The sequence below is a fragment of the Malaya genurostris genome, chromosome 2 (genome assembly GCF_030247185.1).
Source record: "Malaya genurostris strain Urasoe2022 chromosome 2, Malgen_1.1, whole genome shotgun sequence".
In the NCBI taxonomy this organism is placed as follows: domain Eukaryota; kingdom Metazoa; phylum Arthropoda; class Insecta; order Diptera; family Culicidae; genus Malaya; species Malaya genurostris.
This window is the reverse complement of record NC_080571.1, coordinates 285131366-285159120: the sequence shown is the minus strand read 5'-3', so window position 1 is coordinate 285159120 and position 27755 is coordinate 285131366. Positions and strand designations below refer to the sequence as shown.

At 36.4% G+C, this 27755-nt stretch overlaps 2 protein-coding genes across 7 annotated transcripts in view; both read left to right on the top strand.

Moving 5' to 3' along the window:
• The window catches only part of LOC131430412 (BUB3-interacting and GLEBS motif-containing protein ZNF207), a 56592-nt gene extending 45833 nt beyond the window's left edge, over nucleotides 1–10759 (top strand). The window contains exon 7 of the mRNA XM_058595398.1: nucleotides 659–10759. Coding sequence (XP_058451381.1) covers nucleotides 659–753 — 95 coding nt within the window. The 3' untranslated portion in view covers nucleotides 754–10759. The remainder of the gene's footprint in view (nucleotides 1–658) is intronic.
• Nucleotides 10760–24253: 13494 nt separating this feature from the next.
• Nucleotides 24254–27755, top strand: part of LOC131430411 (protein yellow) — a 60679-nt gene continuing 57177 nt past the window's right edge. The window contains exon 1 of one of the 6 annotated variants that reach the window (XM_058595392.1): nucleotides 24254–24344. The gene's annotated coding sequence lies outside the window, so the exon portion shown is untranslated. Of the gene's footprint in view, nucleotides 24349–24401; nucleotides 24796–25354; nucleotides 25470–27305; nucleotides 27344–27755 lie in introns of those variants that run through there. The other 5 variants (XM_058595393.1, XM_058595396.1, XM_058595391.1 and 2 more) reach the window with 5 other exon arrangements.

The following is a 27755-nucleotide window of genomic DNA, read 5'->3' as shown; positions in this document are numbered from 1 at the left end:
GATGATAGAATACATTTTCTATAACTACGTACTATAGGATACTTAGTATTATCTAAAAAGTTTCACATTAAGTTACTTCGGACATGGCATGGTTTTGAACTTAATTCACATTTTAGAACTAGATTTCACTCTTTTATATACTCCTAGCAAATGAACATTTAATTCGTTTTGTGTGAATTCACTTGAAGCTAACATCAGTTTAAGTAGTTGTTTGACAATTCTTTCACCTTTACTACCACGAGTGATTCGAGTTCCGTTTTTTTTACTTCTTCTATTTACTTAGTGTTGTTTTCTTCCTGTGGGTTTTTTAAACATTGCATCATCAGTTTTCTTTCTTTTTGTTCACGTACCATTGTCGTTGTTATATCGTATATAAGAGTAAGAAGTATTCCCAAAAAAAAATAATGATATGAAATGCCAAGCAATCCATTTACAGTTGATATTATGAGAAACTATACTTAATTAGAATTGAATTGATTGATACAAATAAAAAAAACACATTCGTTTGCTTTGTCGCCACGTTTTCAGCCAATTATCAAAAATAGCACTAATTTCTGTATCGATTTGCTTTCTCTTCCCTCTCTGTCTCTTCCGTGCGTTCTCGCTATCGCTCTTGTCTATCTCTCGGCTCGGCCCGTCCGCGTAATCCGCTAATCAGGCGGATTGATCACGCAGATCCCAGGCATGCCTGGTATGAGCATGATGTTCCCGGGGCACCCGATGCTGCCGATGTTACCGCCCCGCTTCCGGTGATCAGTTCAGGATCCACTGATACCACTGATGTTGCAGGCCGGACCTGCCCTGCTCAAACTGACCCTGCCGATTGTGTTTCCCTAAGTTGTGGTGGACCCCTTGAGCAAACAGGTCCGAATAGCAGCAGCAGCAGCAACAACAGTAGCAGCATCAGCAGCACGATCGCCATCTCGGGTAATCTCATCAACCGGACAGGAGGAGGGACCTCCTCCTCCCGAGCAGCGATTCTCAACTGCAAGCAAGTGGCAATTTTTTTCTATTTAACAAAAAAAAGTATCTTATCAATTAGCGGGTAGTGTTTATTAAGATTATAATGCCTTACAAAGTTTTTTCTAAATAGCGTGGGTTGTTACTAGTTTCTTCGTGAGATTATTCGCGGTTCTTCACTGCTGATCAAGATAGACTCCGTGTAATATGTTTTCCTAGACAGAAAAATTAGGCGATAGTTACATCCAAATGGATGTTCACAGATAGTTTCGAGCCCTTAATGCACTGACATAGTATTCATGATTACTATATAATTGTTAGAGAAGGCACAGGAACTGACAGGAACATGTCATTATCGTGAATCGACTTGATTCGAATACCGTCGTTTATCCAAACATTGCATGTCTAGAACCCATAACCAGTATAAGCATTTTTAAAATATTTTACTTGCTTTGATCGCACGATGATCGAATATTTCGAATTAGATCCGCATCAAGACCGTAAAAGCTCAATTATGGTGTAGGGTGATAAGGATTCACGATAAAGGCGTAGGGTTTTTTTTTCTTTTCGCCTAACAATCAAACTATGCAAGGGCTCTCGTTCATGTATGATGTTTCACTTCCTTACACACTTCCTTAGTAGTTGTTATACCAATGATAACGTAGCACAGTAGTCGTGATTATTCCTAACCGTAGCGTACGCATATATTCGACAGGTTCTTTTCCAAATTCCTTCCTCTCGGCGCGTTCAATCACTAGAAGCTGAGCCTGAGCAAAACTAGGCAACGCTTTCCGTGCACGATTCGCCACTAGCACGCCACAAAAAAAACCGGGGTCTACCTTTCGGGCGCAAACCACGAGGGGTATGTCACTCATATGAACTATTTTCTATGCTATATCTGTGTTGGTAGGAAGCTTTCTATCCACTGTTGAAATTAAAACTAAAACTATTACGCCGGTACATCAGCAGCCTAGGTAAAAGTTCTAGAGAATAAGTGTAACTGCGAAGAAAAATATGGACTCACTTGGCGGATGTTGGTAGGCGGCATTCGTTAGCTCGGTATCTCAATCGATTACCACTGATCCATGCCATCCATACTTTTCTTTGTACTTTTTTTTGGAAAAAAAAACATTTTACACCGGAACCGTTAAAAGTCGCTATCGACAACAACAAAAAAAGTAAATTAATAAACACTGAGAACAGTAGAAATTCAAATGTGCTCCCGTTGCAGGGCAGCAAGTCTAAGAGCAATCATAAGAGTATCGTAACTTACGTATTATTCACTAGAATGCAAATAACCATAGTGTCCCACAACCACACACAATTACTAACTGTTTTTTAGAAGTAAGCGATAACCAATATTCAGCCCAACAGTAATCGTATTTATCCTGTATGTTTTCGTTCGAACAGAGTTTTCTCAGAAAAAAATGAACAAACCAATAGAAATCGCTAGTGTGAATGATCCCTGCCAAACGTCCAAACCCCAACTCACAAAAGAAAAGAAAAAGTAGGTACACCCATATAATAAATCCGTGACCATTTATAACTCGAAACGACGCCAGGTAAGGGGTTCAATTGATTCATTAAAAACCAAAAGCAAAAAAAACAAGCTACCAAATATGACTCACACAAGAAAACAAGAACAAATTTAAATCATCAATTCTGTTCGATGTGTCGTCCGCGGGGGAAAGGGTAAACAGACGGTTGTTCCCGACGAAACACGCCTGCAAGTATGCACCCGTTTTTTTTTACACCCATAATCATCTACATTGATTTTTGCGCCTGATCTGACAGCAGCAAATTTTGGTTAGTCTGATCCTGGAAAAGGGTCACCAACGTTTAGGGTCATTTTCTGTTCGATGGTGAAGGCTTTCGTTGTGCGTGTGTTTGTGTTATTGTCCTATGGCATTAGATTTTCCTTTTGTAAAATGAATCAAGTATCAAAGTTTTGGCATAGATTGCTTTTCATTTTTCCTATTGTTTTTTTCTTACACAACTTTCCTGTTGGTTTCTTCTTATCTTACGGTTTCCTACTATGCTGTTGTCGGTTGTTATACAAATTATATAAAAAAAAAATCAGACCAATCGAAATGAGTTTTGCTGTTGAACATCTAGAGCAACTCGTTTCCACAGTAATTTCGAATCCAACCGCGTTTCTATTCTAGGTTGTGAATTCAATCATCACCCGAACTTCATCAGTAGGGCAATCAATGGTAGTAGTAGGCTAGGAGATTCATCAGTAATCAAATCCCAAAGCAACTTTGTTGTTCACTCATCCGATTCAGTAGAAATGTTTTTTTTTCTTCTTCATTTGATAACTTAAAATAAGCATGGTTTCAGCGCGTAAGTACACACATCTTTTTCCTCTCACACTTATACTTTTATTCCATACTAGGGTAACAGAGGTATTTTGGCCCACTTTAGGATTGATTTTATTTTGGCCCACTTTGTAAAAATATCCACCAAATGTTGTAATATCTTTGAAAAACCCTTCCGCAATAGGTAATTTAATGTGATTAGCTTCAAATTGATGCAACATGGGTTACTTAACATCGATGAAATCCATAAAGTTTGTTAGGTTGGCCAAAATATATGAAGTGGCCAAAATACCTCTGTTACCCTATTCGATTATATCATCACTTTACTACACCTACACATCACTACAGGCAAGTAAAATTTTATTGGTACTAGTTAGTTACTATAGTTGTTATTATCAATCTAAATCCCGTTCGCCGATGGTAGGATGGTTGGTGTATTGGCATAATTTCTCTTTGCTGGCTTTGTAGGGCACTGTTTGTTAAAGTTTTTTGTTTTATTGCAACGCATTTGCAACATACACGTCATACATACATACATACACGTCCCGAAATAATGTGCTTTTGAATTATCGAGAGTTGTCACAAATTGGGTGAGTTTGATGATGGTGAAATTCGACACACACTTCGAAAAAAAAACATGTGAATTTACGTCTTCTGAAAGCGACATACGATAGTCGTAAAAATGACACATTTTTCGTGCATTTTGGTATATTTTTAAGTACTGAAATATGTAATTTTACACGCTGGCGTTAAAGGCTGGATAGTTTTAACACAGATTTAAATATTATTGTAAAATTCAGTTATTTGACAAATCAAGCTTTTTTGAATCGTATCATATGTAGATTTGCGTCACCTGCAAATTTCTTTTTTTTTTCTTCTATGTCTGTACAGTATGGCCCATAAAAAAATGCGAAAATATGCACTATTTTATAAGATCTTTTTCTCATGGTTAAATGAAGAGCAACATAAGTTAAGTTTGTTGCTCTCTATTTCTTTCTCCAAGCGTGAGCGAAACTGGAAGCATACCTTCTGAATGTATGAAGCACAAACATCGAGTGCTGTACTTTTGTAATGGAAGCTTTCAAAACGTGGACACTGGGGTGTGCTTTTCCGCAGGGTTTTATCATACCCGAACGTACGGAGTAATCGAGAGGGTTTAAGTCTCGACTACTATGAGTCCAAACAACTTTTGGCCAAAAAGCCATGTTATCATTCAAGCACTCTTGAGGTCTTCTAGGAGATTGACACGGCGCTCCATCTTGTTGAAAAACGACCTGGTCGAAGATCTCTTTGACCCAAAGTAGGACATTCTCCTTCAAAATGTCCAAATAGATATCGGTATTCACCTTCAAACAAGCTTTGATGAGGCATGTTCAGGCCATTCATTAGAAGCAACTGCTCCGAAAACAATGATTCCGGTAGGATATTCAGAAAAACGTTACCTTCTTTCTTTCAGGATCGATGTTGTTCTGGATACATTGATCGAGAGTCTTTTCAAATTCACAACAGGGATTCACAAAAATAAGAAGATGCTCTTCTTCTTGAAATACTTGGAGTAGGTAGTGCCAGAAACATAACCGCGAGGTTGACGTAGGACTGCATGTGTATAGATATCAATTGATTTGATACCGTTTGACCGTTTAAGATTTATAGTATTGAAAAGGACCATTCGGTTTCAAAAGATTGCGTTCGTGTTCTAGGAAATGGGGTGGCAGTTTAGGACAGTTTATCAGTGAAAGAAACTGCCACAATGTAAAATTCCCTACGATATTGAACACTGTTCGGAACATTTTTCTCTAACGCGATGCAGCAAAATTAAAACTATCGTTCGATTGGTGTAAATTTCGCATAGCGAAAAGTGCACAAAGCTAATCAAATTATTCAAGATTTGCACTAAACTTATCATTTTTACCTTCGATTTGCAAAGAAGCAATCCTAATAGTTTTTAGATAACATTAAGAGCTATTAGAACGACTGGTTTTGTATAATTTTCTCCAACGTTGTCCACTTTTCGTTTTCTTCTCCTTCAATGCAAACGACTATCAGCAAGATGATGCAATCACTTTTGTTTAAAGCGAAACTCACACTGCGAATGTCGAACAGCAGATATGCTTACAGTAGAACTAGTTGTTGTTTTTCCTGCGTTTAGGCTTGAGGAACGGAACCTCATATTTGCCATTGACTAAAGCACTAGTTTATCTCTCGATTGCATGCTGCAATTCCAGTTAACGGCAGCGTTCTTGGTTTTTCCGTAATGGTAAGATGCAAATTCCTACCAAAACAGAACGGAACCGTTGTTTTGTTAATGTGTCTGTCCTTGAATATGGCCGACACCCCCGCTTCCTTGCTACATCTTGAACGTCGAAGTCCGGCCACCTACTCTCGATTGTTCCGCCCTATTGTCTGCAAACATGTAAAGCCGCAGTATTTAAAGATAGCCGTTTCATTCAATTAACGTCAGTATTGATTCAGTTTGATAACAAGCGATAGCCGGATACCAGTGGGAGGACCAGATTTACTCTGTCTCTCGTTCGAACCAAACTAGTGGCAGTCTTAACAGTAGAGCCGATAAAGTTAATTTTCATTTTCTCAAAATAGACGAAAAGGATAAAAACCTAAATGTAATTTTCAGCTCCGCTTGCAAATTATAAGAACGAGACTCATATCCAGTCAATTATAAAAGAGGCACAGTGGTTTCAAAATTGTATTCTTTCGTTCATTGATTTTCGGTTTCCAGTGAAAATAATCGTATTTTATGCAGTATTGATATTCAACCGATGCTTCGAGAATCGATAATGACAGAGAACGTTTCGTTTTTACTTGTTGGTGCTCGCGTTTTGGTTTCCGAAAAGGTTCTGGACTGTAATTACTTTGATCTATCATATTTTAGATACTACTTATTGCCAAACTTCGCAGTTTTTCATTATATTGAGGAATGAGAATTGAAATTCGGCTTAATTTTCTAACTGAATCTTTCATTGAAAATATGAGATAACAGAGATTTTTAATTCATGTCAAATGCTCTCGAATTTTTTTTAAACATGACTGAAATTCAACAACTCGGTTTTTGTAAAAGTCTAGTGGAGGAACAAACGACCAAATTTACCGACCACGTTGAAACCGCGTGGATACAATTGTACAGACCGAAGAGCTCAAGAAAAGAACGTGCTGTCTCACAGATAGAATTCAATAGACTGATTTTATTATAAGTTCATGAGTACAATGATATGATCGGTTTGATTGGTTTGAATGTGTGTGTCAGACGAAGCATCGTATTCACAGGTGACGTGAGTTTAGATGTTAGGTAGTAGCGAGGGTTGTTCATCGATTACGTTCGAACATCTAGAATAAATTGAAAATAATTAGCTGTAACTTTTTGTATTAGTCTAAGGCTAGTCAGACATAATGGTAGGACTCAAAATCTGGTGTGCCTCCAAGATTTCCTAGCGCATCAGCAGACAATACAGTGTAAACCCGACAATTTTCTGAACTTTAGAAATATTTTCGGAATGGTAGAGATAATATATGGGAATCATGAGGGGAATTGCCCGGGGTCGGCGGGTAAGAGTATGAGGCGCTGATCCGATAAGTCAGATGACAGTCCTGCGTAGTCGGCTAAAACAGAAGATCAAGGTCCACATAGGAATGTAGTACCCTAGCTTTGCATTGCTTTGCTAAGAGAATTGCAAAATTCTTACGTTGACGGTTCCTGGTGTAATGATAATTTAGCTTGTTCTGTTACATCCATAGATCGTCTGCCAGACAAGAAATTTTTCGGTGAATTTGGACCGTTTCTTCTTCTGGGCGGTCTCAAAAATGGCCAACCTGTACTAGGAAACATATAACTTATGTTCCAGAGGCAATAAGTTAGAAGTTGCTCGGCTTAAACGCATCAGTTGTCGTTGGTATACCTCTCCCGTGATGCTTTCACTCGGTTGCAGCAGCTTATAATACACTGCACCCAGCTGTTCCTCCCATGCACAGAGCATAAACTGCAGGCCTTGAATATTCCGATGAACGATCATCGATGATGATGCATTGTCGGGTTATCCTAATTAGCCCACTTTTCATCGCTAGTAACAATTCGACGCCAGGAAAATCTTTTCTTTTTCTTTTCTTCTAGGATTCAATTCATACGGCACCCGATTGCTTTCCTGTCGGAGCATTCCAATAGCTTCCAAGCGTTGGTAAATGGATGGCTGAGCTACTTCCAGTGATATTGAAAATTCTTGTTGCGTTGACGACGGGTCTTGATCGAGTAATTTCTTCAATTCTTCATCGGAATTCAACATTTTCATAGTAAAAAAACAGTTTTGTTTTCTACGCTTCAGCTAAATGACACATACTGATGGAAAGGAACTGTGTAACAGTTGCTTTCGAACGGTTATTTGGGAAGATAAATCACTGAAATAAAAATCAAGTAACCCCTGTTAGAAAGCTGTACGAGTTTGTTTATACATCTATTATATACAAATTTGAAAGATCCTAGCAGCTTTGCACAGTTCTTGACAAATTTGACGACCCTGTAAGCAAAAAACGTTCAACAGAAGTCGTTGGTCAAATACGTTGGACCGTTGGTCCGATGAATGTCTAATAAATCGTCTAACCGGAGGCCGTATCGGGACTTTCGTTTGCCGATTTTGAAACAGACCTTTGAACGCGCCGTTTTTTTTTTCGCTCAACAAACTCGGAAAACAGAGATCCATGGTTCATCCATTTTGAATGTGAGAAGTTGGAGCCCTATTGGATTCGTTTCACTGAAGAATTTTGAAAGTTGCTCATAAATACTACATACCTGTAGCATTCTTCTACTTTGGGTAGAATAACAACAAATTGTCTTTTTATATGGAGAACACACAACATTTTAAAATTGTTTTTGTAGGAAAAAAGACAACGCCGTGCAGTATGGCGTAACGCTCTAAACACAACAATATCGAACCGCTTTCGCATGAGGGCATAACGGACATAACAGTTTTGATCAAAAACGAACGTAACGACGTGTGTACCTCTTATTCCTGAAAATTGGTAACTCGGTGAATTTTCTTTCTGGGAAATAACTTCCGGAAAAAATATCTATTCGCCGAAACGGAATATAAATGTGAAAATAAAACCAGTAACGCAATATTTCATGCTCATATTTTAATCATTTGATCTCTGAGATTTTTTATAGTTGATCTGGGAATTGTGTCTTCTGATTTCCGTCGACACTCTGTTGTAATCATTAGATCAATTGTGATAAAACTCATTCAATGTGAACAATTAGCCGTTAGCAATCATAACTGTCAAATAATATGCTAGCCGCGAACGTTACTAGTTTTCTGCTGCGAATTTTGTGACTTTGTGTTTACAGAATCTACATTCGCTCCCTCGGGTCGTTCGATTCTGACAAATGTGTTTCCCAAATCCAAATGTTACTGCCATCATGAATCATTCACTCGTTTGTGACTAACTTCCGTCCCGATTTCCAAAAAGCACAACACCAACAAACAGCTGTTGAATGCCGAAGAATACATTTGCAAACCCATTCCCGCCATTCTGTTACCAGTAGTAGTGATGTCTCCTACCAGCCGCCATCAGCACAGTTGCAGCAGTACATCTCCAGATCAAGACTCACCTAAACTACTTTCTTTTGCTTTATTTTTCCTTCTTCAAGATTCCGTGAGAGCTCGCTCATAAGACCCAAGCCCTTTCGAAAGCATATCTGACTCTCTGAACAAGTGCAAAAAAAAAGTCGGACCAGCTCGATAAAAGAAACCGATAAGTACTTACATACAAATTTTAACCATTTATTTCCATAATTTAATCAACTACTACTGAACCACTAGATCGTACGCGTCAAAAATCTTGCGAACCCCCCCGTCCTCCCTCCAGAGTGTCTCAGGCAGGTGATATCCCGAGGCCCCGTCTCTCGGTATCACAAATTTGATGTTGGATATTGGTTTATCCCTTGCCCTAGCCGGGGGTTCGTTCGGTGGTTTGGAACCGGGTCGCTGTTGCCTGTACTGGGAAATCCTGAACCAACCCCCTCCGAAAAGGGCAGGCGACACATCAATGGGGGAGGAGTTGATGACAGCAGGAAGAAAATGCTAAATCTGACCTCAAATCCTCCCCCGGGTGGTCAATGTGTCACATCAATTTTGTTGAGTGAGAAGTCCCTTGTTGGTTCCGGAGCTGCCGGAATTGATTTTTTTTTCGGGGAAAACCGGCCGGCCGGACAAACCAGCAGGCGAAATTTCGTCCCACGAAATTTCACAGCCCATATTTAGCCATATAAGTTTAATGTGACGGAGAAGGTTTCTATTTATATTTCATTTGTTGAATTTACTGTATGTTATCTTTTTCCATATATTATATATATTTGATTCATATACGATAGGCATATAATGTTAACTGACCGAAGGGCTGTTGGACCTCTCATCCCCTGCCTGGGGGCTTTCGGCGGTGCCGAGTTGAAAAAAAAAACTAAATTCAAACCGTTGTCGCATTTCTTTAAGTTTAGTACGAAGCAAACAGTTGCCTGAGTATTTTCAGTTTCATTACACATTACTAATAGCATTCGCCCTTTGGGAAGGCACGTGTTTGTTTGCGCGGTAAATGGACTCCCGGTGCTCCGAATCATTTTTCTGTTTGCAAAACAAGAATAACTCCTTGCATCATCGTACAGTGAGTGAGAGTGACTCAGGTGAAACATTGTTAGTAGAGAAATAATTGCCTAGGACTTTCTTTACGAGGATTAAACTCTCATGTTCATCGCGGAAAATGTTCATTTTATGTTCTCATCAATTTTGATAGACTTTTTGTTTCTTTCTGTCACGTCATCCACCTTTGTACCTTTTTTTACAATTCGCGTAATCGCGTAGAATTATTTACCACCGGCACATTTGGTCGATATTAAGCTAGCTAGAGAGTGAGTTCATTTAAGCTGTGTATGGAGTTTCGTACAATCTGTCTATTCTTAACCACACATTTATCATTTTTGTTCATTAGTCCCCCCTCCCGTCAAAATTTTCCCATCCGCCTATTTTCTACCAATCATTAACAGCACAGCAATCATTTATTTCCGGTACGAGGCTCTTAACTGAAGGGTATACCTTAACATCGTTTTTTTGTTTTGCTACCCAATATTCCTACTAGTAATGGTTTGTAATTTGCAACACAACAGAAAAGTTCAGTACATAATAAATTAATTCACACATAAGTAGGTGATATGGTTTAATCGTAATGTTAATAATCTTAGTGAAATTTGACCCGTGCAGGTTTGTCAATGTTGAACCCCCCCAGAAAAAAAGCAATGAATGTTTTCTTTCCGTTCGTTTCCACGTGTTGGCAGGTTCGTACTATCCCATAGCAAGATAAAGGAATCAACATATTAAACTAATTTCGCTGAATAGCAAACGCTGCTGTAGTGTAACTTCAATGATAATTGAGAGTAGTCCTCGAAGTAATAAAATCTAATAAAAAATATATATAAGAAAATTGGATTGAGTTTGCGTTCACTTATCTTGATTTACATTCGATGACAGCCAGACTAAGCATGCAGTCGATTTTTTACCGTGAAAACTTGTTTGTTCTTAAGTATAAACTTTATCTAGAGCAATACACTTGACCCATCGGTCCTCCAACATTTTGATGCCGACTGTAAATAAAAGATTTGTCATGGCCTTCAAAATAGGCTTCCAATGACCTCAGCATTCGATGGAAATTGTTTGGAAATGGATAAAAGTCGCTGGGAGCTAGGTCTGGAGAATACGGGGGATGGATCCGTACAGCAAATAATTCAATTTCACCGTTACTTTTATGCATGAATGCGCTGATGCGTCTTTTTTCCATAGCTTGATGAAAACTAGAACTCGCCTGATACAATCAGCTGCTATTAAAACACTAGTGGATAGATTGTCATGAAATTTGCGCCATCTAGAGGCTTGCTATCACCAAAAAAAATCCACGGTACGAAACTATTCACGACTTTGCTGTGAGAGGCTCGGGACTTTTCATTCCATGTAGTAGATTCCTACCGATTTATTATACATTGCTTGTATTACTTCAATGGAGCACATTCCTTTCCGGGAACATAACCGAATGAATTGTAGATTTAAAACTATCCGAACTCCCGCCTCAGTATTCAAACTTTCCATCACATCTTCTTGAAATGCACTCTTGCAGTGAGTGCTAGATTTGCTCAACAATCGACAACTTCTTCAAAAAGATACTTGAAGCATGACTTAGACTCTTTTCCGGCATTCAAGCTACAAGTCCAGCTTAGTCAGCAAAATTAGTCTATTGATGACCGATGAGATACGATGGCTGTTGAAAGCATTCGGTATTGTTAGAGTTTTTTTAGTAAATCTCTAGCTCTACGATCAGCTGCTGCAATTTTAATAAAACGTGATAAAACTTTGATAATGTTTGATTGAAAATATGATGACAGTTCCGTTCCACCCAAAAACAAGAGGCTCCAAAATTCGCAAAATGATGGAGTTTTTACCTTTTTTATCAATATAAAATAATTGGTATAGAATTCGCTCAAACTTTAGAAAAAAGTCCGGAGGGCCGCGTGTCATATCTCAATCGATTCAGTTCGACGATCGGATATTTACTTTTTGAGTTATACGAAGTTTTATGTCAAAATTTACAATATCTGTCACACCTGTCAACCTTAAGAACAGAATATGATTTTAGATCTAGATTCTACGCGGTAATAGCTGTCCAACAAGACATAGAATGTTAAAATCCGTCCATTTTTAACTGAGATATCGACATTTTTGTGTAAACGACTTTTCGCCTTATTCCAGTAGAGCAATTCCAGGAATGAGTAGACGAAAAAGTGACAAAATCAGAATCAACCTTCTCCGATTTGGATGAAACTTTGCACATGGCTTCAGTATGGAAAACCATAAGTTTTGAACCGATTGAGAGGTCAATCCGACTCACGACTGATTTTTAAAAAGTGCGTATGTATTTTTGCATTACACCAAAATAGCCTTTTTCAAATCGTTGTAACTCAGAAACCGTTAATTGTACAAAAATATCGTTCAGGAAGAAGTTGTAGGGAATCGATTGGGCACTCTAAAAAAATAGACAGTGAAATTTTTTTTGATTTTTTTCTCAATAATTACAAAATAGTTCGAAAAAGTTAAAAGGAAAAAAGCATGGTTTTAATTTTTTTGATAAGTTTTATTTTAAAGCTGTTATTAAAACCTACATATTGATGGCTATCCCATCCGTGCCTTTTGAAAAATGAAGAAGTTACAGCTAAAACAAGTTTCAAGTTCTCGTTGAAAAATAATCATTTAAACAGTAGAATATTATTCTACAGTTTAAAGGCAATAAATTTGTTCATGATATCCTTTCTTCTAAAAGTAGCTGTTCTTGAGATACTTGGATATTTAATTATAACACCATTTTTTATATTTCCATGAATTGTTTATTTGCTTGCTGTATCTACAATTATTGCATGTATATGAATAATTCTTAATTATATTTAAGGTTTTAAGTTATTGAAAATTGTATGAGTACTACGTGCATCGTCATTCGAATACAGTCTTGTGACGATTGTGGTTTCTGAAATCGGAACGAAAGAATTGTATTTCTGTGTGCCTGGAATCATTTTGGTATCCTTATAAACACTACTCCACTCGGTCACACCCCGTTCATATTCTTCTTGTGACACGTAACAAAAAGACATGGTCGTGAATGCATCTCGACGTCTCTGCTCTGCCCATTCATATAATTGTTTTGCAGTTGTGATTGGGTGTTCATGTAGTTTAGCCAAGCTTTCACGTCGTGGCATTCGCTTTGAATTACCCCCCAGTGCATCACATTGTCCTTTACCATGAGAAGTTGCAAAAAATGCCACTCAGCATCAATGTTATACATTGATTTAAATTTACAGAGACTTGCAATTTTTTTGTTTTGTTTTTGTACTTCGAGGCAGCTCCGTCAGACATGAATAAAACCTCAAATAAGGGGTGTATCGAAAATAAGCTATCCACATACATTTGTGTTGTATGCATGTATTTGTGATGGTTTTTTTATGCTCAAATCACGGCATGCTGTGCGTTTGGCTGTCAGCTTTCGTTTGTTTACTTGTTTTTGCGGTTGAAATTCTGCGTTTTCAAAATGTCGCGTTTTGAAAAGGAAGTGAAAATTAAGGTTCTGGACACATGGCTAAGTGAGAAGGGTATTACTGTGCGAAAATTGGCGAAGCAGTTTGGTATTCATCATGCCAGTGTTAAAACCATCATTAATAAGTTTGGGAAACACTATTCTTTGGATGAGCTACCAGGAAGAGGCAGAAAATCCGATTCTTTCAACCTGAAACTATACCAGAAAGTTGTATCTCTAATCATGAAGAACAACAAATCAATACGTGATTTGTCCAAGAAAGCAAGAACGAGTGTCGGAATGATCCAGCGTATCAAGAGGCGAAATCACCTGAAGACCTACAAGATGCAGAAAATCTCGAAACAAAGTAGAGAACAGAAGAAACGAGCAGCAACAAGGGCCCGGAAATTGTACTCGCGTCTTTTGCAGTGTCCAAATGCATGCGTTTTGATGGACGATGAGACTTATGTAAAGGAGGACTCAAAAACCCCTCCAGGTCCACAATACTTTACTGTCGTTGTTGGAGAGGATGTGAGCGATGCGGACAGGTCGATTCAAGTGGACAAAATCGGTCGGAAGGTACTGGTATGGCAAGCAATATGTTTCTGTGGTTTGAATCAATCATTTTTTACACTACGTGAACTATAAATGCAGAAATCTATCGATCTGAGTGTCTCCAGAAGAGATTGCTGCCTTTATGTAAGAATTTTGGCGGGATTTAGCGTCGGCTCACTAGGCAAAAACCACTCTCAATTGGCTTGTGGAAAAGGGTATAAATTTCGTTGAGAAAAATATCAATCCACCAAATCGCCCTCAGCTTCGACCTATCAAACGTTACTGGGCAATCGTGAAAAGGGTTTTCAAGAAGACTGGTAAGGCACCTGGGAACATGCAGGAGTTCGAAAAAATTTGTGTGTGTGTGTGTGTGTGTGACCGATTTTGACAAATTTAGATTCAAATGAAAGGTCTCATGGTCCCATACGGAATTCCTGAATTTCATCTGGATCCGACTTCCGGTTCCGGAGTTATAGGGTAAAGTGAGTTAAATATTGTACACCGTTACTTGAACTGACGAAACCAAAACCGTTCAAAATTATGTCAACTGGACTCAAAACCGTCAATCATATAGTCGAATGAAAGGTCTTATGGTCCTACCAAAAATTACTGCATGCGGATACAACAAACATTTAAATCGTCATTTGTACGTCATGTTAGTTGGTGGCCGTACGCACCGACTTCGATTATACCGGTTCTCGGGTTCCGGTACCGGAAGTGCATATAATAGTGAACCCACTTCGTTTTCTTAAGGATGACCTACGCGAGTAAAGCACTCTTTCATTCTGTATGTTATACTAGTAAATGCACAAACAATCTCTCGGTTTCTTTCAAAAATCTAAAAGAAACATTTTGAATAGAATACCACAGTGTTATATATGAGAAAGGCATCATTATACCACTAGGTGGATTAAAACAGGTTTTTTTATTGTAAATATTCAATTGGAAGTCGAGATTTCATTTGTATTACAATACTTTTGTACGAGGACTAAGCGCCAAATATGTGGGTTGACATGTCGTTGAAGTTCTTCGACATAATCTATAATTTCTTTCCGACAGAGACAACAGGATCTGGAAGAAGGGAAGGAAAGTTTTCTATATGTAATCAACAATACTTTGTAGTTACTATATTCACTGACTAGATAGTGGCCCTTATTACCGGTATCACTACACCGTGAAAACCAAGTGAAGTGAGTTTAGTTCCTCAGTACGGAAGTCGCTTCAAAGCCAAAAGTAATTATTTGGATGAACTTGATGTCATAATAAACATCACGCCACCAACATTTTGTTGACAAAATTAGTTTTTTCCATCACAATGATCACTTCACTATACGTGATACTGGTAATAAGTGGAAACAAGTGAAGTGACATGTAAGTGAAGTGAATGTGAAAGTGAGAACGGTAATAAGGGCCAGTAGGTTCCCTTTTTCCTTTTGGGCTAATTCCATTTTTTTTCTAATGAATATTTCGTCAGAAAATAACAGCGTAGTACCAAGCGATAATGTAAAACGTAAATGACAATTGTCTAGCCGAATATTGGAAGAAGCATCATTTTTCAGCTGAACTTAAATGAACGGAGCTCTGTCGCGCGACACCATCAATCTGTCAAATTACGCATCGCTTTGCTTCGCGTGTCGCCCGTCACTTTTTCTCTGGCTTCGCCCATAGAACAATCAGCTCGGAATTAATACTAATGGTGACTAAAAATATAGTACAGAAGAGAACAAAAGCAGTATGTTCAGCCTGTGCCACGCAGCTTTAGAGTAGTTGTACCCCTACGACATCCTTCTCGCAAGAAATCAGTCCGCACATCACTTGTCTAATTTGCACTTCGCTTCTCAATTCACGTCTCAGATACAAGGCCCTTAGATTATACTCGTTATTTGTCACACGTACAATAAAAAATTATAAAAACAATTGACCCGGGTTAGCGGTTCAATGCATGGGGCGCTGGTCTTGCAAGCCAGTTGTCGTATGTGCGATCCTCGGTTTGGAAGGATTCTTATTATCAGTAGGGTCGTAGTACTAGCCATGCAATAATTCTATGATACACTATGAATCGGCTGCGAAGTCTGTTGAAACAGAAAAACCAAATTCCTTGAAAGGAATGTAATTCCAAGGCTTTGCTTTTTTCAATCAAAAAATGAATATAATTTTAAAATATAAACTTTAGGTTAAAACCGGGTCTTAATAAAAACTTATAAAACTTAAAAATATATATATAAACTTATGAAGTATAATCTTAATAAATATATTGAAAAAATGTACGGCGGACAAAATATCGTTGAAAAACTTCGAAAAAAAGCAGTATTCAGTTATTTAGAGGTTTTATTACTTCAGTTGTCGTGAAGAAGAAATTACCAATCACATTTAATACTGCGGTTTTAATAGTTTGCGCTATACCATCACAATTGAATGACATCATATTGCATAATGAATCAGATGTTTTAAATTAGTCAAGCAATTAGTCACCGTCGGGTTTTTCGATAAATATTCAGTAGAAGTAGTTCAGGAGGTGCAAAGAAACCGATGATGTGACTGATGGGAATTCCCACATCTACTTGAACATCAGCGTTGCTTTACGCTATTCCGTGGATGCGGGACCCACTACATATTTGTATCTCAACATAAAGACTGTACCTTAAAAAATGCAACCCTGATTTTGTGTACTACTTTTAATTGCATGGAGAAAAATTTTGAGATTTTGTGTAAACAAAATCAAAATCAACCGAATCTATTAATAAACCCTGTTGCACGTTTGCTAACAATGCACATAAAGAAAGTGGAATATATATTTTTTTAACTTTTAGCCGTTAGAACCGCTCTTTTAATTTTTTGATCTATTATGTTCATCGTTCGCTACGTCGCACAGTGGTTCGAATCAATAAAAACGTGGACATAAATCAGTAGCTGCCAAACCGTTCTTTTAATGCATATAGTTGCTTTGAAGAAATTATTTACAAATATATACCGCGTAATTTGATCCTATCATTAATTGTTCATGGCCTACTTTGACAAAAAATGTAACCATAACTTTTTTTTCTGAAGAGAGAAATTTTTTTTCTTCTACAAAGTTTTAGAACTATTAAAAATAATTTACTTTGTCAAATATACCAAAAGTCTAGGTCGCACCGTTTCGGATATACAAAGCGTTTTTATGGCAACCCCCTTAAAATCAGTTTTTTATTCATAAATTGTTTCGAGTTATTTTGTTATGCATACTTTGTTTGGAATAATTGTAGAATTTATAAAATCGCATATTTTTGTTGAAGATAGTGCATAGGTTTGTTCTTTCCTGGCAAAGTTATGCAACATTTTACCTTTTTTTCACCTAGGATAAAACCTTGCACCGAAGCGAAATATGCAACTTTATGCAGCTGATTTTTACAAAATTTGTAGAAAAAGATGTGCCCAATATCATAAAAAAAATCTAAGTGGAACTCGGTGGAACTTTTTTTTAGGTCTATTCAAAGTTAGTTTCAATTACTGAATTATAACAACCCCCTTAAAACTAGCTTTCTAGTTTTAACTTGTTTCGAGGTATTTTTTATGCATACTTCGTTTGGAATAATTGTAGAAAATATAAAATTTCATGATTTTGTATAAGCTAATGAATAAGTTTATTATTTTCTGGAAAATTTATGCATAATTTTACTTCTTACCTAGAAATCCTTGTGCCGAAGTGAAATATGCAACTTAATGCATTAAACTTTTATAATACTTATAGGAGAACATGTACCTTATCCAATTCATTTTCCAATGAGAATATCTTGAGTAATATTCGTGTGACTCATTTTCACTATGGCCATGCTGAAACCATGAATGGTTAAGAAACAGAGGGCGCACAGTGGTCCAAAACTGGAAAAAGACGGTCACAGGTCTGTGCAGACTTTCACTGATTTTTAAGAGCTAACGTGTCTTCGAAGAAGTTTTACAAAATTATATAACGCTTCTTTTGAAAGTAGCACCTTAATTATTTTGTTTTTGACGAAAAATTTTTTTTCTATCTCATTTCAAAGAGAAATACATTTCAAGTATTTTTGCTGAAAATATGAATAATGTAAAAAAAAATATTTTTTGAGATATTCGCTTTATTTTAAAAACAGTTTTTTTTTGGATTTGCCTACGTAGAATTTATCTCTATTACCTAAGTATCTACTACAAAGTTAGCATTTAAATGAGTAACTTTTCCCAATACTTTTCACAACCTAATCAATCAACTAGGTAGTTAATGTTACCTAATAAATCATTACAATATGTCACTTAGTCGCATTGCATTCGATCAATCAGTATCAGTCACGCTATCGTCCGAGTTTTCCGTATCGCTAATTTCTTGTTCTTTTGTAAGTTCTAGCATATCAATTGCTTCCAGTGACAATTTCCTTCCAGGTTTGATAGGTTTGTAATAAATATTCGAAATCAGTGGGTCAGACGCTACTAGGAGTCTACAAAAAACATCTGTCATCGTTTTTTCACGGCTGTTTTTCCTCGTGCCCAAGTTTGGATTTTTTTTATTTGTTCATTAATTTTTAACTTTTTTCATTCAATAAACTATAAGGGTTGTTTTATGGAATCGCTTATTTGAAACCTAAGAAAAAACCGTACATTCATGCCTTGGACGAATTTTTGTATCTTTGTTATATTTTACAGGCTGTTGAAAAAAGGCTTTGTGTGAAATACCCCATGGATTATTACTATACATGCTATGCACGTATGCAAATATATGAAAGGTATTTCTATCCTATTTTCGACTACCAGTCTGGACGCGCGTAAACACGCATAAACAAGTTCATGCTAGCACGCGCAACTTAAGCAAATTGTTGCGATTTTTATTTTGTTCCTTTTTACAATTGACAACATTAGAATAAATCTAAGTGGAACTAGATGCAATTTTAGGCCTTTTCAAATTTAGTTTTAATTATTGAAAATCCGAAAAATTATCAAAACTTCAACACATATTTAAAAATGGAAAAATGTTTTCTAGACAAAATATGATAAAGTATTGTTAAAGTACAAACCTTTACGAAGAGATTTCATGTTTAAACGTGTAAATAAATTGAGTTATCGCGAAGCAACACGATCAACACACGAGATGTTGATCAGGCGACGCTCACTGCAAATGTGAGTTACAGAAATAGCAGACGCGTGGCGCCCTGTTTCTTAACCATTCATGGTTTCAGCACGGCTATAGTGAAATGAGTCACACGAAGAGTACTCAAGATATTCTCATTGGAAAATAAATTGGATAAGGTACATGTTCTCCTATAAGTATTATAAAAGTTTACTGCATTAAGTTGCATATTTCACTTCGGCACAAGGATTTCTAGGTAAGAAGTAAAATTATGTATAAATTTTCCAGAAAATAATAAACTTATGCATTAGCTTCTACAAAATTATGAAATTTTCATCAAAGTATGAGCACAACGGAGAGAATACAAATAATACAAACACAGTCGGTGTTGAACAGTCGTTCGCACCGCACGCGTATAGCTCTTGGCTCCTGGAAATTTTTTCTGGCTACCTAGAGTTTCATTGATTCAAGGCTTCAGTCATTTTCAAGGCTACCTGAATCACTAACAGTCTTTTTAAAGACTAACAATTAGTCAGCCTTTCTCAAGGCTATACAAAGAGTGATATTTTAATATAATCAGTCTTTTTCAAGACTGAGAAAATAATCAGCCTTTTCAAGGCTTGCTATTCAAAGAACTATTCTTCGAACTAATCAGTCTTTATTAAGACTACCACAAAATCAGTCTTCATTAGGACTTTTCCAAACTAGGAGTCTAATCGAAGACTAATTTAGCCTAGTGAATTTAATTTCAAATATCATTCATTTCAAAAATACCTGCGTCCAACCGCAAAGGCAACAAGCCTAAGGCTAAAAATAATTCAATACGGAATAAATCACAATCCGTTAATTAACATTTTTCTAATAACATTCACGATCTTATAGAATCTGAATGTAAAATTAAAAGTAAACGGACGGACTTCCCTTCCGTTGATTTTATGCCGTCTAACAATATTTACGAGATTCTTCCTGAATCCGATTGTAGCGACATAGAATAAAATTCTTCAAAATATCCCAAAATGGACGCTTGTCGATCAGGGAAGAAACAACAATCTATGCCACCAGTGACGGTGATAATTTCCGACTTCAAAGCATTCCGTACTGAGCTTTCTACTTTTCTCCCGGAAGTAAGTCTTGGTTGATGGATTGGAAGATTATGAACGTCTTATCCGATATTTGCCCGAGAAACTTTATTCATATGATATAAAATCAGACAGACCCTTCAAGGCTGTCTTGAAAGGCTTATCAAATGATCAAGATACTGATGAAATTAAAAATGAACTAAAAAAATTGCTTGGTTTTGCCCCTTCCCAAGTAATACGCGAGAGCGAATGATACTTCTAAACCACGCTCTGGAATTTCCCATGAACTTTACCTAATACACTTCAATCGAAGTGTTGAAAACAATTTGAAAACTTTAGAAAAAGTACGTTTCATTTCCCACATTAAAATTCATTGGGAACATTATAAACGGCATAATCGTATTGTAAACTTAACGCAATGTCGTCATTGCCAAGGCTTCGGCCATGGAACCAAAAATTGTCATGTGGATATACGGTGCTTGAATTGTGGTAAATCGCATTCGAAAGACGTTTGTCCAATGAATGAAACCACTGATAAATTTTCATGTTCAAATTGCGATGGAAGTAATAAATCCAATTATTTGAAATGTCCTGTCAGGGAAAAAAATTTGAACGCTCGTTCGCTTAGACAACAAGTCAAATCAACGACCTTAAATTTACAGAACATACCTGAAAATCAAAAAAAACCGTTGCAAATGTCACGCCTAATTCTTCTAAGGCACTTATTTCTTCGAACTTAAAACAAAAAACAGGTACGCCTGCCAATTCGTCTTCTAATAAAAACAATTTATTGACAGGTAGATCGACCTCGTCATCATCTTCTTCTAATGATAGTTACGCTTTGGTAACAGGTAGACCATTCTTCTAATGTAAATAATCGAAACACAGGAACGCTTTCCAGTTCATCTTCTAACGAACCCAATTTATTAATAGGTAGATTAGCCAAATCATCTTCTTCTAATGGCAGTTACACTAGTGTAACAGGTAGAAATCTACCTACCAATATTCCTTCAATGCCATTCACCTCTTTCCACCAAGTCGATTTAGGCGATATAACTGAAAATTAAATGATCTTCCTACTAGATCAACTTTTTCAAATGATCATCCGAATGAATTCGACTTCATCACTTTTTTAAGCATTTCAAGTCGGATGGCAATTTGCAAATAATATTATAATGAATTTAAAATTTTAACAGTGATGTTAAACAACTATTTGAATATTTTAAATTGGAATGCTCGATCTTTAAAATCGAGTGAAGATGAATTTTATAATTTTCTCAAAGTTCACAAAATTCATATTGCCATTGTGAAAAAAACTTTTCTTAAACCAAATGTCAAATTGAAAACCAATCCACATTATGTGGTTCATCGATTTGACAGGTTCACTGGAATGGGTGGTGGAGTTGCCATTTTTGTCCAACGGTAAATTAAACATCGAATTTTACCTTCTTTCAATACTAAAAATATTGAAAGCTTGGGAATCGAAGTTGAAAACATTCATGGAATTTGTTTCATCACTGGAGCGTATTTGCCATTCCAATGTACCGGCGAACAATTAAATTTCTTTCAAAGCGATTTGCAAAAACTCACAAGATATCGACCAAAATTTTTCGTAATAGGGGACTTAAATGCTAAGCATGTCCAGTGGAATTGTAGGCAAAATAACAGTAATGGTAAAATTCTTCATAATCAACTCTCAGCTGGTTACTTCACAGTTCTTCATCCCAGTAATCCTACTTGTTTCTCTTCCGTGGAAAACCCGTCTACAATTGATCTGGTTCTAACAGATCAAAGTCACATTTGTAGTGAACCGATTACACATGCTGACTTTGACTCAGATCATCTTCCTGTAACATTCAGACTTTCCAACGAAGCTTTAATTAATCCAATTAGTTCTATATTCAACTATCATAGAGCTAATTGGTTGGATTACAGATCTCACATTGAAAATCATGTGGATCAAGAAACTGTTTTAGAAAATTCTGCAGACATCGACACAGCAATTGATAATTTGAATCATTACATTATCGAAGCAAGAAATCTTTCAGTTCCCAAAGCTCAAACTAAATTAAATTCTCCTATCATCGATGACAATCTTCAACTGTTCATTCGGTTGAAGAATGTTCGTCGACGACAATATCAACGTTCTCGTGATCCTGCTATGAAAAACATAGTTCAGGATTTACAAAAAGAAATTAAACATAGATTTACTCTTTTGCGAAATGAAAATTTCGCTAAAGAAGTTGAACAAATTAAACCATATTCTAAACCTTTCTGGAAACTTTCTAAGGTTTTTAAGAAACCTCAGAAACCAATTCCTGCTCTCAAGGAAGGAAATCAAATACTTCTTACAAATGGCGAAAAAGTTCAAAAACTTGCTCAGCAGTTCGAGAGTGTACACAATTTTAATTTGAACGTTGTGAGTCCTATTGAAAATGAAGTCTCACTGAAATATGATCATATTTCAACCCAAGTGTTATCACAAGATGACAAATTTTGATGAAATTAAGTCAATTATTAGGAAACTTAAAAACATGAAGGCTCCTGGTAATGATGGAATCTTTAATATTCTCTTTAAAAATCTTCCCGATGTTGCCTTGAGACTTCTGGTTAAAATGTTCAACAAGTGTTTTTCATTAGCTTACTTCCCTAAAAGATGGAAAAACGCTGGAGTAATTCCCATCCTCAAACCTGATAAAAACCCAGCAGAAACATCAATTAGCTTACTTTCTTCTATCAGTAAACTTTTTGAAAAAATTATCTTGTTGAGAATGATGTCTCATATAAATGAGAATTCAATTTTTTTACCAGAGCAGTTTGGATTTCGTCATACTACTCATCAACTTGTCAGAACATGATAAAAGCAAATAAATCTTATGGGTTATCCACTGGAGTTGCTCTTCTAGACATAGATAAATCATTCGACAGTGTTTGGCACAAAGGTTTAATAGCAAAAATGTCTGATTTCCAGTTTCCTATTTATTTGATCAAAATGATTCAAAATTATTTAACTGATCGTACTCTTCAGGTTGGCTATCAGAATTGTAAATCTGAATTGCTGCCCGTACGAGCCGGTGTTCCGCAGGGTTCCAATCTTGTATAATATTTTCACTTCTGATCTTCCAAATCTACCCGATGGTTGTCAGAAATCGCTATTCTGTGACGACACAAGTCTGTTAGCCACGGGTAGAAATCTAAGAGTGATCTGCAGTCGCCTACAAAGAAGTTTAAATATTTTCAGTGATTATCTGTCAAAATGGAAAATTAAACCAAATGCAGCAAAAACGCAATTAATTATCTTTCCTCATAAGCCAAGAACTTCTTTTCTTAAACCAAACAATAATCACATTCTCAAATTGAATGGCTTGGAATTGACATGGTCTGATCAAGTTAAATATGATAAAACTCACTTTCAAGGATCCCATTGAAGGAATCCAGGCAAAGTGTAATAAATATATTAAATGTTTATATCCTCTTATAAACAGAAATTCTAAGCTCTGTCTAAAAATCAAATTGTTAATTTATAAACAAATTTTCAGACCAGCCATGCTTTATGCAGTACCAATTTGGCCAAGTTGTTGTTCCACCAGGAAGAAAACGTTTCAAAGGATTCAGAATAAAATTCTGAAAATGATTTTGAAGCGTCCTCCCTGACTTAGTACAAATGAGTTACACAGATTCACAAATATAGAACCATTAGATGTAATGTCACATAATATTATAAGCAAATTCCGACAAAAATCGATGCAATCTTCAATTGAATCGATTCGCACTCTGTATTAGTTAGTAAGTTAGTATATAAGTTCCTTTTCCCCATTACACAATACAAGTAGGTTTTCAAAAAGTATTCCAAGCTGCTGCTAAGTTTTTAGATTCAATTCAAAGCCTTCGAAGTGAGTCTAATTCAACTGCTTTCGAATTAGATTACCTGATTCTAAACGAAGTTTTCATCGAAATCAATGAAAAATTAGAGGACTTGTTCGGAATAATCGAAAACATTGCGAATAGCTTCACATTCCAGTCCAGCGTGTGCCGTTGTCGCCGCGTGGGGGACCGGAGAAAGACACAACAACAAAAAGTGATAAGGAGCGATGGTGCGAGAGAAGGCAAATCAGAGGAAGAAAAAAAACAAAATACTTTCCATTCCAGTGATTTCATTCGTCGCACTGCACTCAACGCGATCAGGCCTCTGATTGACACTGATTTGTGTACCGCTGCAAACCCAGCACAGTTGCCGAATAATAGCACATCCAGTGAGTAAGTGAGTAGTAATTAACAATTGGTTGCACGTGTTAATGCTATATTTAGCATATAAGTGCTGAGCCTACGGGAGCCCAGTTGGTTCGGCCCGGTTTTCCCAGCGTTTCGTCGACGTTGTCTGTGTGACGTGTTTATTGTCTTGCTTCGTGAAACCGATGTGAAATAGTTCCCATTCATGGGTCATCACAGCCAGTTATGAGGTACAGTTACTACAATAAATAGCAGTCATTTGCATCGGTGTAATCCGGCCCCCAAAAGTACACACAGCATTGGAAACATGGAATAGTGATTTGTATGAGCAGTTGTAAACTCATTCCCGAACCGGATCGTGTCGCGCAGTGTAAATTCGATGCATTTCATTGTTCATTGGCTGCCTGCCGCTCTCGAGTCGTTTGTTTTCGGAACCCGTTGAAGTGTCCGTTCGTTCGCGAGCTTCAGCTTCAGATAGGTAGGTGATAAGTGGGAATTCAAACATACCACAAAACCAAACAAATTTAGTGAAATGGAGAGAAATTTTCGTGGCGAATTTTTTGTACGATGGGAACGTTTTTGGTTTCCGCGATCGCGGTGAAGATCTCTGTTTATGTTTCGTGCGCTCGGTGGAATTACATGGGACTTTTGTGTTAATGGCAAACAACAAACAACGGATGAATTTGTTTACATAACCGCTACTTTAATACAAAATTGGTAGTTGAGTTCGAATGAGTCGTCCGCAAATTAGACTCGACTCGTGTGGAAAGAAGAAGAAAAACGGCAAATGTACAATAAAAGTAATGAGCAGTTTAGTGTTCATTCAATATACCAGGTAAAAAGCGACTGGAGACTATAATTATCTAAAGTTCACGATAATAAAGAATATGTGGTGTGGATCTGAGCGGTGCCTTCCGAAATTGATCATACTGAATTGATAGCAATTTTTTTTCGACCACCTTGAGCTTGATCGTTTAGTGATCGGGTGAAAACTAATTTGCAGTTCGGCGGGCTTTAAACGTGTTGCAAATTGTTTTAGAATAAAGTGTATGTGTGTACCACAAGGAGGAAATTGATCTCCTCATTGCTATTCGGTGGTAGGCACATGGCCATCGTGATCCGCCGGGTGCGTGTGAAGGCACGCGGAAATAGGTTTGTTACCGTTTTTCTTTTGGAATCAAGTCGTTATAAAACAAAGATTTTTCCGAATCATATCAAAACACGCGTTTGTTATTTGTGCTTCATGGTTTGACTTTGAAGCTTTCATGTCTTCAGAAGAATTTCCACTTCTTTTAATATAATCAAAGTCGTCATTATTCCACCTACAAGTGAATTAAAAAAATATTTTGCATACAATACGAAATAGAGAATTCACACCTTTAGAAAAGTTGTAGATATTAGAAGGTATATTGTTTAGTAGAGACCCCCAAAATCAAGTTTTTCCATCATAACTGTTTTCGATGAATTTTTAGAATTTAAAAATGTTCTACAATTATATTTCAATTTTTGAAATACAAATTTTTGTTAAAGAGTGCATATTTTTAAGTTTACAAAGTAAAGAGTTTTTTAACAATTTTATTAAAAAATACTTAATATTCAGGTTTTGATTAACTGTTTTAGTAGCATTGGAAATGTTGCAATGGTGTAGATCGGTTAGATCGATTGATTAGTTCAAGAAATATCTTTCAGAAATCGATTGATTTCAGGTCCTTTAGTCCTTTAGTTATCCAGTACCATACTATCCAGCATGTACTAAAACGGCCATTAGTTATCCTTTACCATACCATCCAGCACGTACTATTTTTTTTCAGAACAGTCGCCAGTACCATACCATACCATATTTATACATGGAATTTGAGTCAATGTATCTGCCCCTTATAACTTAAAACATAACCCCCTTCTAACTTATAACAGTTACAAAAGTGTAACTGCCTCGTTTAGTTAGAAACCAGTGGAATCAAGATTTGGACAGCACACGTGTTACGCAACATGATCGATCAAGCTAATCATCTTCCAAAATGAGAGAAATATACCTCAGTGCAGTGTCCATGCATTATGAAACTTTTCTTATTTCGTACATTTATAGGAACATAAGCTCTAACTGAATCAAAAACAAGAATCATAGCTACTGGTAGTTAAAGATTATGTGGAAAATCTATTTTACAGCAGCGTGAAACCTTCTAAATTTAGGCCATTATCACCGTTTTCTTTTCCACTTTCACATTCACGTCACTTACATATCACTTCACTTGATTTTCCCTGTTGCCAGTATCACGCATAGTGATCACTGTAGTGGAAAAAAACTATTTTCGACAAAATGTTGGTGGCGTGATGTTCAAAATAAGATCAAGTTCATCCATTTAATTACTTTTGTCTCTAAAGCGTAATGAAGACCTAAATTCACTTCACTCGATTTTAACCGTGAAATGATATCGATAATAAGAATCACAATCACTTGGTTTTCACCGTGTAGTGATACCGGTAATAAGGGCCTTGGTTTTTTATGTTTAAATACTCCAATGATTTAAATTATTTTTCCATTCAAATACAACAGTTTTCTTCGATGCAGCGATGCCAGATCGTGCGTGCTAAATTTCCGTATTCCATCTAGTAGTGGTATAGAGGAAAAAATCAGTTTAAATCAGTATAACTTATTTTATATCGATGATATTTTTTATATCAAATCTTGCGTATTTTTGGTTTTTGAACGAATTTTTATTATTTAATACAAACAAATTTAATTTAATCCAAAGTCAGTTATCTCTATCTGTATTGCGCTTATTGAAGTGTCTTGATACATCCAGGAGAAAACATCTCGGTCTAAGAACAAACCACACGAAAAAATAAAAAAATAATTGTAAAATAATATGTGATCGATAAATTTCCTGACGTACATTCAATAGAAAAACCTGTTTTAATCTACCTAGTACTGTAATTATGCCCTTTTCATATTATTCATTTTCTCTTATATATTACAGAAAAAAATCATCGAAATACTACAATTTAAAAAATTTGAGATGAGAAAGGTAAAAAATCATTTTCTATGCCTATTGGCCAAACCTGTCGCAACTCGCTTCAATCACACCGACGACATCGCACCCTACCGAACGCGTATACAAAAAATCAAATATTTCGAAAACCCTATTTGAGCACAAAAATTTTTCGATTTCTTTGGAAATTTAAGTAGAAATTTTAGTAAAATTGAACATTTTTAAACAATTTTCTCGTTATTCTATGACAAAAATAGTTGTTTATTCATTTGCAAAGTTTCGTATAATTCAAAAGAGAACTTGAGTTTCAGGAAGCATTACAATGAAAAGGTATATAAACGTTAATGTAACTAAAAATAGTATAAAAAATTCGAATATCAACGAAATATTTCACGAACATGTTCGTAGATTCTAATACTACAAAACAATAACACTTATTGTAAAATCG